The 15,816-nt window shown below is 43.5% G+C and overlaps 1 protein-coding gene across 2 annotated transcripts in view; it reads left to right on the top strand.

The window, feature by feature from the left end:
- LOC147906063 (uncharacterized) overlaps window positions 1-15,816 on the top strand; it is a 47,412-nt gene that overhangs the window by 22,047 nt on the left and 9,549 nt on the right. The window contains exons 8-9 of one of the 2 annotated variants that reach the window (XR_015541242.1): window positions 3,296-3,375; window positions 15,584-15,613. Coding sequence is in view for 1 of the 2 variants with exons in the window: in XM_087376382.1 (XP_087232508.1) it covers window positions 3,296-3,375; window positions 15,584-15,731 (228 nt within the window). In the remaining variant the exon portion in view is untranslated. Of the gene's footprint in view, window positions 1-3,295; window positions 3,376-15,583; window positions 15,732-15,816 lie in introns of those variants that run through there. The other variant, XM_087376382.1, reaches the window with a different exon arrangement.

The raw sequence follows: 15,816 nt of genomic DNA on the forward strand, positions 1-15,816 counted from the left end.
GTTCTGAGGCATCTTCCCAGCTGGGGCATGTGTGGGTCGAGTCGTTAGGGAAAGATATGATGGCAACCTCGTGTACCACTGAAGCCAAAGTGGAGAGAGAGAGAGAGAGAGAGAGAGAGAGAGAGAGAGAGAGAGTCATATTAATGTCCGCGGGAGGCCTCACGGGCCTATGGGACAAAATGCAAAATGTCAAAAAAAAAAATCAAGAAAAGTACTTTATTAAGTATGAATAAAAACCACAGAGCAAGCTCAAGTGTGGGAGTACATCATGTGAAGCATGAGAAAAAACAGCTCAGAATGAGCAAACAAAAATCCTAGGTGGCGGCTGAAAATGCCACCTCATCCCTGAAGGAGAGTCAGAGAAGAAAGGAGAACCCTTCCAGACTCCGAGAAAAGCAACCCTCTTAGCAGTAGCAGTCCTGGAGGTTCCTTGTATGTTCGCCCAAATGGCCATCAAAGTGTGTATAGTATTTGCCCAGATATTGGCCATAGTCTGAGAAGGGTGAACCTGGGAGTCCTCCAAAGCCTCTGTACATCTGGCTCTCCAAATATGCCATGCTGTAATACTAGCCAGAATCTCCCAAGATGTGTCTACAGAAGCATGGGGAGCTCTGAATGGAGTGCACATGGCATCTCATCCCGAGCTTATTATAGCATACATCTAAATTCTAGTCCTATCATAAAATGGCTTTCATGACATCATTTTAAGGCTGAGGGTCTTTAGGTTTAGATTTGAAATCTCTAATTAATGCCAATCCATCTCTGTAGAGTGCCCATTTTCCAGCTCTGCATCAATCCTTCACTTTGGTAAGTTCGATATTCCTTTGTTTGAGCTGACTTGAAGTGAGTTCCTTAGATATTTGTATCCGTGTACCCTTCAGCTTGTTTGTCTGGCGGAGAATCTTTACTCTTTCTGTCCTCTCATTGAAATGAACTTGTGTTGTTTTTCCTTTTTAGTGATACAACTAATATCATTTGCATCCCATTCAACTTTTACAACCTCCTTCTTTAGGCATGTGATTCTCTCTTCTTCATTGTATCCTTCATCATCATCAAAGCAACCAATGTAATCTTCTGACAGCCCCCCAATGCGTAGTATTTTCTTAGTATGCACTCTGGCTTCCTGCTCTTTCACTTCCATGTAAAGATCTTCTTTGTCGATTTTGTTGTTGGCCACATTGGCCATCTCTTGTTTGGCTGAACTTACATGAGCGGTGATCATCTCTTTGACGAGGATGAGCACTTTCCAAGTAAAGTCTTTCGAGTGTCCGAGCGAAGGGGAAAAAAAAGCTTCCAACTATGTAAAAATATGGCAAAAATAGATTGGAACAAAACATTGTTTCACTTAGAAATATGCAAAGTATTATAGCAATGCCTATTTAATACACAAATCTTTACATGAATCTTTGGGAATGGTGAGTAACATAATGGGATGGCTTTTGAAGAAACCCACATGTAGAGTAGACTTTTCTATGAAAATTTCCTTTTGATCCTTCTTTCAACTTTTACTTAATAGGGGATGACATTAAAAACCCTCTCTCAACCTAGCCTCATGAAAGGGTTTCTCCAAACTTAACCTCATTGAAGCAAGCCATCAAGGTAGTTTTGCTAGCGAAACTCCTTTGAAGTAGGTCTTCCAAGGTAGTTTCGCTTGTGAAACTACCATGGACAACACTTTTGAAAGTGGCATAACTTTCACATCCAATGTCCAAATATAGTCATTCAACCACTCAAATTGATCGAAAAACTTCATTTGAGCACATGTATGGGGTTATATTTTGGAAAATCTTGAATAGATAGTATTAAATACTACATGTATTTTACGAGAGTGATACGCATCATAAAAAAGAAACTCATACATGCCACCAAGGGCTGATGCAAAAGGGCGCGCTAGGGCCCTTTTCAGAAAACTAAGCTAAACAGAACTCCTAGCTCGGACTCAGAACTCAAGCTCAAATTCTCCAATTGAGCTGAAGCTCAAGCTAGGGCCCGGTATCAAGATCCGGTGCCTGGTATCAGAGCATCCCTCCTGTGGGCCGTGAAGATGTCGCGGATCTGTATCTATCGAGTAGTCTTGCGTGGCAGTGGTGGACGCGATCGTCTCGATCTGAGGACCCGACGGGCTATATCTATTGTGATCCCATGCCTCTAGCGGTCCCCTCTGAGGAGGGCAGCAATGGGTCGTATCTCAAGGGCGCGCGGTTTGGCAGCTATGCGCATCATGTGTGGTCATCGGTGGCTGAGCCATGCTGTCCTCGTATTAGCTATCTTCTACTCCTCGATCCCACTATGTCCTGGGGCTGACTCAAATGTATAAAAATCCATGACTTGCCTCTAGGTAGGGTCTCCCCCTACAACTTGTGACCCATCTGGTGTCTGCCGTGCTCGAAGCTGCCTCAGTAAGGTCTCCCTGTGTCAGCGCATCTCCATCAAGTAGAGCCCTATGCACACCTAGTCCTAGAAATGTATCACAGAGAGAGACACAGAGAGAGAGAGAGAGAGAGAGAGAGAGAGAGAGAGAGAGTAGGCTAGGGCAATGAAACCTAAGGGCTTATGACTTTGAAAAAATGTGATACAATGAGCCATAATCGTAAGGATACCAATACACCAAGAGAAAATCTTTGAGCCCATGGAGAAGAGAAGATGGAGGCTGGTAGTAGTGTGATGATCATCTGGAGGGTGGCGGATAGGTCAAGCCTAAGAGGGGGTGGTGAGGTATGTCTTTTCCATGTCCTAACATGTACTGTGAGTCAAATATTGGTTATGAGTAGTTTGAGTTTGTGTGGGCCTGGCTGGTGTCCCATTGAGAGTCTTGATGTCCCTAGACAATGACATGTCCAAGATTTGTTGTTGGCACCCTCGCTTTGTCTCTGTAGAACATACTTGGGGCAATGTGCTGCGTTCCGTCAGGATGCTTCAATGATTGTACCCCATATGGAATGGGTATACTCTCTGTTTCTGGTGTTTGGTCTCCTCTATGATGGCTTTGGGAGTGAAAATGTGGTCTATTGTGGATCGGTCTCTGAAGCCTGCTTGTCCAATCGCCCACATTTCTGCTATCTTAGTGTACTCGGAGAGAGAGAGAGAGAGAGAGAGAGAGAGAGAGAGAGAGAGTATATAGAAATATATTTTCTTATGAAGGCTTACTAGACATTATTTACTCTCTAACTAGAATTGGAACGAGAGAATATGTCATCAATAAGTTGCTTGAAGCCCAGCCATTCTTTGTTTGTAGGATTCTTGACGTCAAATTGTGAATTCTAAAAAGGGATACTTGATGATATCTTTGTTGCAGGTATCTGATTTTGGACTCGCTAAATTGAGCCTTGAAGGTGGTACAGAGATACCCTGCAGTGGAATTGTGGGGACATTTGGGTATGTCCTCTGTTTTACAGCATTATACTCTCACATAGTATTTAAACATCAATCATGTTTTTTTTTTTTTGCATAGAAACATGCTATATTATAATATTTACATATCATCTTTTATACATCTTCAGAATCTCCAGAAAAGCTTTCATAAAGAAAGCTCCAGCACAGCATCTAGAGAAGACAAAAAACAAAGTAACAGATAGTAGTCACTCCTCTTTAGCCTTGGAGGAGCTGGGGAACTTGAGACTTTTAACACTTCAGCTTCCTTGGTAGCAGAGAGTTCTTTGGTACTGATTGCTTGTAATCTGGTTGATTACAAAATTGTTTTACAGTTGGCAAGCTGTATAAACAGAAAATTCGGTACACACACATAATGCCCTCAGGAAAAGTGAGTATCATCAAATAAGAATGTTCAAAATAAGCCTTTTGCATTAGCAATGGATGGAAGTAGCATTGAATTTGGGGCTGGCTCTTCCAAGAGTACAAACCAGTGATATTTGAGAGCAAGGCTCTTGTACCAGCTAAAGCTGCTCAAATGAATTAGACTTATATGCAATGGTGTATGCTCTGATAGTAATTGATCTTGCTAGATATTGTTGCAGACCATAAACTCCAGGCATATGTATGTATGCTCAAGATCAGCAGGTTGTTCGTTCGGGCTTTACCATCCACAATTATCATGGCTTGCATTCATGCAATCAAAAGATCAGTTGACATGCATATCTATCTACCACCTTGATCACAAAGGGAAGGAGGTTGTAGCTAGAGGTCGACACATCTGCAAGAAACTTCTCATCAATGCAACTCAGCTGTTGCACATGCATTTTCTGGTATATCAGCAGATGTTAGACCCCATAATTCCCTCCATTTCATCCCTTCTCAGTGCCATCCAGTGGTTTGTATAGCTTCCAATGCTTTGTGAGGTATCCTGCTGGCATCCATCTTCTCAACTTTGTTGAGAGACACAATGAATTGGCATAATGCTTCCCTCTCAAGAGGTGGGATGTTGGAGAGGGGGGCGGGGCATAGCAGGATGGGGTAGGGTGTTTGAGTCTTAATCCCCAATTCCCCTATGAGGAATCCTTTGTGTAAAGTTTCTATTCTGTTCTAGTAGGTCCTAGGCTAGGCCTAGAGAGCAGAGGAGCCCATGCTGAACACCCATAAAGTATCACTGTTTGTACAAGCATGGTGGAGAGAGAGAGAGAGAGAGAGAGAGAGAGAGAGAGAGAAAGAAAGAAATTCTATTAACATCCACTGGAGACCAAAAGGTCTATGTGACAGCAAGAAACCCTCTAGTACATCTGCTTTAGGGAGGGCACATGGCAGCTGCCAAGGAGTGCAAAAGCAACCCACATTATTTAGAGTACCTACATAATAGTCTGAAAGAGTAAACAGCCATACATCAGTTTAAGACTGAGAGTCTTTTGGTTTTGATTTGAACTCTCTAATTAGGGCTACGCCTTCACAGTAAACTGCCCATTTTCCATCTTTTTTGGCAGCCCTGACTTTAGCTAATTCAGTTGCCTTATTCTTGAGTTGAGCTTGTGTAAGCTCCTCTGCTATCCATACTTTGGTACCCTTGAACTTGTAAGATAGTCGAAGAAGCTTGATCCGCATATCTTTTGACTTCAGTGTAAGGATTGCATGACCTTTATAGTGCATTATAGAAGCTGGCCTGGAGTCATCATCATCCTGCTCATCATCATCCACCCATTCAATGTTGGGCAAGCTTGCTTTGATCTTTGTCAATATTTCTCTATATGTGTCCTCCTCTTTGTACCAATCTTCTGGGAGTTCCCCTATTCTAATCTTCAGCGCATTATCACATCTAGCTTCGTGTTCCTTAATCTCTACTTGAATATCAGACTAACTTGCTTTGGTGTTCACTTCTACAATCACTTCCTTCTTAGCAGTTTGTACTTCAATGTGAACAGGATCTTTGACTGTAGAGACTAGCTGCTGGGTAGGGGGGGAATCCTTACAAGATTTTACAGCCTCATCAATTACTGCTTGCTTACAAGGCCCTTCCAGAATGTGATATCAAGCCTTTACTTCTGCCAGTTCCAATCGTAGCTCTCTCACTGCCTGCTGCTGCAGATAAAAAATCTGATCCTATTGCCCAAGGATGGGTCGTTTTGAGCCGCCTTGTTGGTAATTCTGTGCATATGGAGAGGGTGTCATGGCTACAACTGTAGAGTACCAAGTCGTGATGGAGGTTGGAGTTGAGGGGGACTTGGAGGAGAGGGTAGGCCAGTCCATAATTGGTTGTCTGTTGAACCCCCTAGCTTAAGCTAACCCCCGGGTTGGGTTGGGGGTTTAGCCCAACTCCGGGTTAGGGTTAGTTTGTTTGCTGCTAGCCGAGGTAACTGCTGGCTGAGGCAAAGGGATGATGGGTGGCGGGCTGCTGACAGGCGATGGGCTCTACGGACGGGAGGGAGAGGTATTGATGGGAGGACTAGGTACAGACGGGAGGACTAAGTATGGATAGAGAGGTACGGGCTAGGTACGGACGGAGAGGTATGGGCTAGGTACGGAGTGCTATATGGAGAGAGGGAGCAGGGCTTGCACAGACCGAGAGAGAGAGAGAGAGAGAGAGTTTTTGCAGAGCAAAATAGACCATGAGACTAAATACATGCATGAAAAAATAAGCGGAGAGCCTAAATGCTTCTCCTGCTCGCTAGATTAAAACGTGAATGAACAAAGAAGAAATATGTTATTGTGTGGTGCAATGTAACTTGGATAAGCTGTGAGGTGAGTTGTGTCCTCCTTATTTATTGAATGGACATATATGTATCCAACTGATTTTTTCTTTGGATGCATCTCCCAATGGATGTTGAGTATGCTGAGTGGGAGTATGGTATGCCTACAATTCTGCAGCATGTTGTGATGTATTGATGTTGTCCTATGATGGTATGTCTCTGAAAAAGATCGTGGGTGTCAAGATGCCGCCAATGTCTTGGACTCATTGATGCAGAGCCCTTGTGTTGGATGACTTGGAGACGATCCAAGAGATCTCACCCACGTGTAGGATAGCTGAAGTGGTATGTGTTTTGATAGATGAGGCATTGCAAGCACCTTTGGGAGAGAGGCTTCAGCTTGTGAGAGTTCTCTTTTAGCCAGGATGTTCATATTGTTCTAGAGGTAGACGACTTCCCTAGATTGCAAGCCAATCTTTCTGAGTTGGACAGTAACTTTGATAGGGCCTTGGTTCATGTGAGACTTCACCAATGACACGGTGGACTGTAGCATACTCATAATGGTGGGTGTTGAGGTATCATTCTTGAGGTATGCCTATTTTGGCATTGTTGAGTATATTGAGACTAGAGGGTGGCACCTCTCAATGGCATGTGTAGGCTTGTTTGAGTGGGTAGTTTCATCTTTATAGACACCTGCTTTCAGATTTTTTTAACTATGGCTTTGCCATAAGAGTCACTTGGCCTGGTGCATAAACGATTCGAACAGGGTGAGTGATGCTTATTAGGACATATAATCTCCTCTTCAAATGAATTCTTTTTGCAGAGAGCACAACTTATGAGTCATTTTTATTAGGGTATGTCTTTGCGAGTGGCATCAAGTCCCTCATTCCCTTTTTTTTTTTGGGGAGACAAAAAAGTATTTGTAATATATATTGATCAAACGATATACATTCATGGCCAAGTGTACAGTCTTAGTAAGAATTTTCCAGATCCTGACAAAAAGCTAGGTAGCAAACATAGAAGACTTCAATCTGAGTCTGACTCAGATTTGTAGTAGATACTTCCTTTGAACTGACATTCTTCATTAAACACTTTGAGATGCTCCTGCTCATGATCACGTATCTCCGAGAAGACCGGTCTAGATCACAGTCATAAATCTTCTTGACACGAAGAGATGGAAGATATCTTCTTGAATCCCAGGACAATGCCTACATTTACCATCCCCTTTTCCAATCCTCAGCCCCCTCAAGTTGATCCAAAACGCTTTGTGCAAGATAAGCCAGAGTAGAGTAGACATCTTCTCAGGAATTGATTTTGTCCACGTGTAAAAAAAATCTCCTCTTCTAGCATTGAGAGGAGTCGGAGGTATTCCATCTAGCATTCAGGATAGGAATCATGTCACCTATGTCCTCAAAAGGGGTAGGCACAAGAAGCAAATGAGGTGTGAGGATCCAACTAAACTCTAAGGAGTAATTTAGAATTGACCGCCCTTGTGTTGGATGTCCCCATCCCAAAGAGATAATCAATCAGTGACAAAATGAGCTTGCTGGTTCGTAAATCTGAATTCCCTTTTGATTTCAAGCATAGTTTTCCATCTGAAGTGTTCACTGAGCCACAGTTGTCCCAACGATTGCAGACTCTTGGGGATCTTAGCGAGGGCTACACCCGAGCTAGGACCAATCACTTGGGGAGCCGTTTGCTGGTGCAGCACTGAGACGGGACATCACTTGGCTTATGAGTTCTCGAGACAGGATCCTGTCTTTTTCATCACGCAGGCCACCTGGGCATACATGTACAGCTTCCCTTGGCATCTGACAGAGACAGATGCAGGAGCGATGCCTCGGCACCCAGTTTGGGAGATCATAGGGAGCATTGCAGGCTGGCATATCTGGACTTCCAGATGCGCGCAGACTGTAGGAGATCAGACCTCTTCTGCTACCCAGACCCTCGCAGCCATTTGGAACACGATCGTTCACACGCTCAAGGGTCAGTGGGATCAGATTTAGGGAGAGTCCTAGGCAGGGAAGGAAAAGAGACGACGTTTCCTTCGCGACTGGGACCACTGAGAGTTGTTCTTCCAGCACTCTACTCAGAGTCTTCAGTGGCACTACGCCCCTCCACCGTGGCTGTTTGTCCACTCTCCGATGATTATGCCCTGAGAGGCTTGTATTTAGCATTTTGATTCCTCAGGCTAAATCCGTTTTGTGATTGCAGCCGTTGGCCTTTAGGCCTTCTTGCCTTTAGGCCTTCTTGTACTCTCGATTTCAAGTAATATAACTAGCACTACTTTTTGCGCAAAAAAAAAAGAAAGATGACATGCCCTGATGAAGTCTTCATTGTCTAGGATAGCATTCCTGTTTATTGAAGAGGACCAGATGGGTTGAGTCGCATAAATGAGTCTTTCCTTGAGAACTTGAGCTGTGTCTTAATTGACTCAAGAACAGCCCATAGGGATTTCCACAAGGGGCTTCCCTTTGAAAAACAAAAACGGGCTAAACACTGCAGGTAGAACTGGGGACAGGTCTGACGTGTTTGACGTTTCTGGCTAACAGCATCGCCCAGTCAAGATCAGGATTTAGAAGGGCTTTTATTATCCACATTGCGGCAAGTTTAGTTGCAGCATGTTTGATGTCCACTACCCCAAGGTCCCCTTCACGCGTACGTGTGGAACAGAATTTCCATCTGACTTTTGCAATCCTGTTTGAGCCTCCCCAAAGGAAGGACCTGCATTTGGAAATCAGGTTATCAAGCCCAGCTTGGCTCGGATGCCAACAAGAGAGGTAAAAAATAGTGAGATCAGATAAAGGCAATGGTTGAGCACCATTCGTCTCCCTGCCAGGTTGGCATGGAAACCTCTCCACTTCTCGAGTTTGGAGCTGAATCTACTTAGAACCATTCCCACTGGTCCTTCATGGACACGTTGAAACCCATGGGAATGCCTAACAATCTAAAAACAGTTCCTTTAGGGATCAATTGACATCCCAGGAGTTCTAGGTCCTCTTGTAGCTTCCCACTAAGTGTGTAGTATCCAGTTTGACACTCTAGAACTTCATGAACATCTTGGGGGGAGTTCCTAGGCGTGAGATTCACTGCCAAAGGATTTGTAGAACTCAAGAGGAAAATTGTCTTCTCCCAGGGTTTTGCCGTCCTTCATAACTAGAACAGCTTCCTTGAGTTCCTTCAGAGCAAGGGGGGCCTCCAAACTGTGCAGATCAAGTCCATTGACAACTCCCTGCTTAGCTGAGTGACACCTGGTTCTTGCCTGCACCACATCCTCATTTGACTGCATAGTGCTTGACAATAGCTTCCTAAAACGACTGCATATAAAATCATTATTTTCATTATGTGATTATGCCCATCTGCTTTCACTAACTTCAAGCAAAGGAATTTCCTCAGCTGCTCTTTTCCTGCCAATGAGCTTGAAAGTTTCTTTGGTTGGTCTATCTAACTTGCCTGCCCACCATCTTTTGGTATACAATCTAGCTGCCGTGTACTTTATGTGTTCAAGTATGACTAGCTCATTCTTGACGAGCGTAGCTCAGTCTGAGCTTGAAGATCTCCACTGCATGCCTGTGCCTCCAAGTTATCTAGTCACTCTTTGACAGCATCCATTCTCTTGCTGCACACCTTGTCTCTGAGTTTTCTGGCATGTTTTAAGACTTTTTGAGTTTCTAACACATTCCTTATCCAAAAATCTGCAACTGATTCATCAGTGCATCTAGGGGCAGTCCAAAGCTCTTTGACTTTGCGTTGCACCGTTCCTAGCTTGAAAAGGCTGGGGTCAGACTTAAACCAAGAAGAGGACCTGCTTCCTGAGCCAAAACCACACGTAACCAATAACAGCTTGTGATAAAAAATTGAGAGGGTAGAAAAATATGTACCTCCGGATTTAGAGGTGCTCTGAAGAAGACTGTGAGAGAGGTAGGCTCTGTCCAGCCTGGTTTCTCTTCTTAAATCTCCTATTTGTCTGTTAGACTAAGTTAGGTCCCCGGCACAGTTCAAGTCTACCAATTGTAGCGATTCTTTAAGATCGCTCCATGCGTGGAGCTCAGAACCTCTTAGAACAATGCCTTTTCCAAGCCATCTGTCCATTTTGCTTTCTACCATATTAAAATTCCCTAAGATCACTACATCTTCATAGAAACAGGTTAGGGACTGCCAAGTTTTACCTCTGTCTTGACAGCTCGTTGGGACATAAACCGAAACTGTCGTAAATCTAATTACCTTGAGGAGGCATTTCAAAGCAATCCATCTGTCGTCTATATCAACAACAACATCTAGCATGCTCTGAGAGTAGTGAGAGAATATTCCAATGCACTCCCTCCTCTGCCTTCTTCATGAGAATTGGCAAACCAAGTTCTCCTCTTGTCAATACACCTTGGTCTTGCTTCTAAATGTAGCTCCTGTAGTTTTGACCTCTTGCAAAGCAAGAAAGGTAGGGGAAAGAGAGTTTTCTCTCAGCCATGTGGCTAGAATACCTGCCCTGTTGGGGTCAGTGAGACCACAAATGTTCTTTTGCCCGCCCTGGTGTTTGGGCTACTTGCACCAGCAGTTGGACCTTTAGCTGTAGATAATCTCCTCTTACTATGCGCCGTAACAGTTGGTTTACCCCAACAATATTTTTATCAGCTTGAGGTGGTAGAGGTAGATCTTTCTCAGAGTCGTCAAAATCTTCAGTCAACATATCATCACTCTTGTTGACTTCCTCTTCGAAATCCTTGGCCCAGTATTGTTGTGGTTCATGCTTGGGAATGAGTTGAAAGTTTGCTTCCGGAAGTGGCTCTGCCAATGCCTCGTACGCATTCTTCATGGGAATATCAGGTACTAGAGTAGACTTAGGCTGAGTACTCTTGTCACCTTTCATTTTCGATGGGCTAGCTGGGCGCTCAGGAGCTTCAGGGTGTTTAGGAATCCATTTCTCCCTGGGAACCTGTGGGGGTTCAGTGTTCAAGGGGCTTGGTTTTCTTCAAGGGGGTTCAGTGTTTAGGAATCCATTTCTCCCTGGGAACCTGTGGGCTTGGTTTTCTTCAAGGGGCAGTTTTTTACAGTGTGATCCGACAAACCACACAAAAGCATGAATTGGGTAAATTCTTGTAAAGAAATTTGTGCTCCCTAACGACACCACCTCTGCAGTTAAGGATTACTATAGTCTCTGGAAGGCCTTCTGCTAGATCTAATTGAACACATACTTGAGGATTCCCCCTAGGATTAATAAATAGATCATGCTCAACGCTCACCACCTCTCCTAGACTGTTGCAAAGCGACGTGGCTTGGTTGCAAAGAGAGAAAGGTAAGTCAAGCACTCCACCCAGACCGGTAGAATAGGGGACCTAGGATTATCAGGGTTGAAGGAAGGCGTCCATCTATCAAGAGAAAGAGTTTGATTATGGACTGTCCATAGCCCATGATGCAGAACTCTCAATGCAAAATCACCTCTTTCAAACAAAAAGATAAAATACCCTCGTCTAAGGAAACTAACATTGGTAAGTATTATCCCTCTACGACTCGAGTTGGTGCAAAACTAGTCCTCAAGGAAAGCAACAAGTGGACGAGGGCCATGCAGGAATCCAACTAGTGCATGAGACACTAGCCATTCAACAGATTCTTCAAGAAGGCCTTCGTCTATTTGGGCAAAGACTTTTTACTTGTTCCAGAAGGCGACCTCTCTCGAAAGCTCTGGGCTCGGATTTTGAAACTTCGTGGAGCTTCAAGTGCTCATTCTCCAAGCGCTGGGCTATTGAGGTTCGGGGAGTCTAGGTTTCCTCTATGGGTAGTCTTGGGTGGCGCCGTGGTCAGACACGAGTTTCTTGGCCTTATTTAAGTTAATGCATTATTCCCAAGGAAGAACCTTCGAACGAGGAAGTTCCTTTGCCATCCCAATTCATGGTGCTTTCCACTCCGGAACATCGACTGCTAGCCACGCTCAACAAACTTCAGCATCCGACGCCTCGTACGCAGGGGCTCTTCAACAGAGCATAGGGGGCTTCTTCTCAGCTCCCTTCAGGCAAAGACACAACTTTCTGGAAACTCCCGAACAAGCGGGAATACAAGAGGAGGAACACGGATCCCAGACCCACCTTGCGAAGTCGGCCCAAGAGAATCATATGTTTCTTGCAAATGTAAGATTGATAGGTAAGTCTATAGTTTTGACACCCAACCACCATTGTATAACAAGGGGTTTGATTGCAACTCTTTCATGATGGTCTCAAACTTGGACATCACATGGACATGTGACACCATGCCTCTAAAAATTGCCAATTGTTGGCAAAGACCAAACTCCTATCTGAGAATCTCATGCCTTCTCGTACTTGCGTTGAATGGTAGAAGTCACTAATATCAGAAAGGGCTGCTGATACATGTGAAGGGGACGGCACTCCACGAGACACCCAAATCTGCAAAACTGCCTCAGTGAGGTCCTTCTCTGCATAGAAGGTATCTAGAATCTTGATACTGGCAGAGCGACCCCTCCTATGGGGCTCGAAATTCATCAAAGCCACTGGAAAGTGGCTTGAGGTAGAAACCCCAAGAGAAATGCATACCGAATCACCTCTATCCAAAGCCCAATTGTCAACATAAAATGCCATTTGCGGCTGCAAATCATGATGAATAAACATAGCAACTCCTGAAAAAAAAGGCAACATCAAAGCTCAACCTGCACTGCACCAGGCTGAGATGAGCCAATATACATGTTAAAAGCAATCACTTGCTCATCATTTGAAATAGGTGTAGGAGAAGAGGCAGGACTATTTGAAGGCATGGCTGCCATATGCGATAAATAGGGCGGATCCGTGCGAACCACTGCAGACCAGAGCCTGCCAACCCAAAATCATCAGCTACAAGAGCCTCCTTAGAATTGGATGCAGTCTAGTCTCCGTCCAATTTCTAATAGGCATTGCTCTTGGCTTAATTACTTTTTTAGGCTGCTGCCAATCACAAGAAGGGCTTTCTCTCCCACTGTTATTTTATCCCCCATCCTAGAAGGTGTTGTAGGCATTTTGGCCTTACCCTTTTCAGTAACCTTAGGTGGGGATGCGGCCCCTGAACCACGAGTTCTTTGGATGACAGCAGGCCGTTGCATAGGTATCATTGGGTTGTGCAGCTGCATGGGAAGGTTTCAAGAAAAGCTGGGGGCACTTGGATTGCATATGCTGAAATTTTCCACACTCAAAACAAGACCTATTTTGAAGGTATACCTGTCATATCCACCTGTAGAGCCACATGTGGTGGGGGAGTGGGCTTATCAGTATCCCATAACACACAAGAACGATTAACATTCCCAAATGAGCATGGGGGACAAATTACTTTTCCCAATGCCTCTGCTAGGAACGGCAAGGCAGGCTTCAATACAGTGGTAGGTCCACCCAGGCAGGGCATTTGTGCAGAATGAAACTCGGATAATCCTTAGTAGGCATCCAAGGATATACATGCACCAACTAATTCCCAAAAAACAAAGGGGATTTCTCCATTAACTGTTGCTTATATTGAGCATCTATGAAGACACCTCATAAAAACCTTTGGTAATCTTGTAACAACATGCAACATAGCATCCCTTAAGGAGAGATTTCAGCCATTGTGACATCTGCTGCATCAGCCATCCTTCCGGGAAAGAACAATAAAAAAGCTTTCTGAGCCAAGCTCATGACTGGAGCATATAAAACTTTACCCGGAATAGAGACATGAAACTTTGGCACGGGCTCATCTCCCAATGCTTGATTAATTTCAGAAAATCCTTTATGTGAAGCGTCTAAAAAAGGTTGCAGATCAGATTGGCACATTGCTGCAGACCTCTTGCAACTAGAACCTGACAATGCTCAAGGTCGCCCCTTTTGTATTGAACAGTGTCCATTTGCAGCCAAGACCCAGCGCACAGCTAAAGATGGGATTATGGGCAACAAAGAAAGCCAGAAAACACAAAGGAAAGAGACCTATGAACGTAGGTATTTGGAAAAGCTAGAGCTGGAAAAAAACCAGTGTTTATGGAGAGGGAAAAAACCAATAAAATAACAGGACTCACAGCAACCTATATACACTTTTTTTTGGTTGGGGTGAAATCCATATGTATTATAGTACAAGAAACTATGAAACTGTCCCCCAAAAAAGAGAGGACAAGTAGTTACAACATAAAAGATCTCATTATAGGACCCAAAAGCAGGATATTCCAGATCCCATGCATATAGGCAGTCAAAGAATGATTGCCGTAGAGAAGCGCTGAAGAAATGATACTTAGACAAGGCAGGGTCACCGAAGACTCTATGATTACTGTCCTTCCATAGAGTCCATAGTGCCCAAAAACGGTTCACTCGCATGCCTGCGCACACACACATGCACACACGCACATGCGCATAGTAACCTACACTAACACACATAGTGGGCCCCAGAAAGTGTATGTTCTATATAGAACATTGTGTGTTTTATATATACATCGACTGTGTGTGTGACTGTATGTTTTATATAAAACATAGTGTGTTTTATGTATGCTACATGCACACACACACGTATGTATATTTATGTGTTTTATATTTTAGATATATAAGTTAAACTCGTTTCTAGGAGAAACTCCTTTAATAATCATGAAATGTTTCTCTTTGAGGTCTTGAAATGCATTTCTACAATGTTTTTGGTGATTATGTCTGATGCACTAAGGACAGAACTGGCAAGGAGAGAATGTTGACAGCATGAAGGAGCAAATGCATGCTTAGTAAGATATTGATTGCTACATTGAGAACAAGACATTGTCAACTTCCAAGTGTAGAGTTAAAGCACAAGGATGCAGATGATTGAGGAACATACCTAGGTCACTTGGTGTTCGTGCACTGGCCTTTGTTATTGTTTGATATTATTTTAAAGATGCTACTACAACTGATCAAAAGTGCTCAGACCAGTAGTCCATATGGATCCCAAACCAAATTATGAAAATCCTCCTCCTAACAGAAAAAAAAATACAGTAGAAGTCTTTGAAGAAGATTTCAATTGATGCAAGGAAAAGTTGGTGGAAATGGAAGAGAAATATGAGTACTTGTCTCTAAACAAGAATGCTGCTAGCTAAGCAGCATGAACAATTATACAGGGTATATGTACAAAAGGATGAGATTATTGTGAAAAAGGAGAAGCATCATTTTGTCATAAGACAAAAGCTAACTATCACTGTTGATCATGGCATGTCAATGGCATTAATGATGGCATGGACATGTCGATGGCATTGATGATGCCAAAAATTCGAAGAAAATTCTCTCACAATACTCTTCATGTGTAGGTATTATTTATGTCAAATAACAAGACTTGCATCCAGGACTGTCAGTGTCACGACCATTTACGACCATTCTCCCTCCCTTCCTCTGCTAGTTTCCAAGAATTGTTGCTCCTCCTTGATTTGCAATGAAAAGGTTTCTTCCTTTGTAGAGTTCTATTGTAAATAGCTTGACAAAATGCAAGAGTTAGCTTGATAATATGCAGAAGTTATTAAGAGGTCGCTTATTTTGACTTTAATGGCAATATAATGATGATGCAAAACACAGGTACTTGGCTCCTGAGTATCTGCTTCATGGCAATGTTAACACGAAGACTGATGTGTTTTCCTTTGGAGTGGTGCTTTTGGAGATAATCTCAGGAAGACCTGCAATTGATCCCAGTCTCCCAGAGGAAGAAAAAAGCCTTGTTCAGTGGGTAAGCCACATACAACTACCTTAATATTTTGGAATGCGAGAGCTTTTATGACTTTCTTATGCCTGTCATTTATAAAATCATCACA

The sequence above is a fragment of the Dipteris shenzhenensis genome, chromosome 1 (assembly GCF_047967505.1).
Source record: "Dipteris shenzhenensis isolate YYH24624 ecotype China chromosome 1, Dip_SZ_1.0, whole genome shotgun sequence".
In the NCBI taxonomy this organism is placed as follows: Eukaryota; Viridiplantae; Streptophyta; class Polypodiopsida; order Gleicheniales; family Dipteridaceae; genus Dipteris; species Dipteris shenzhenensis.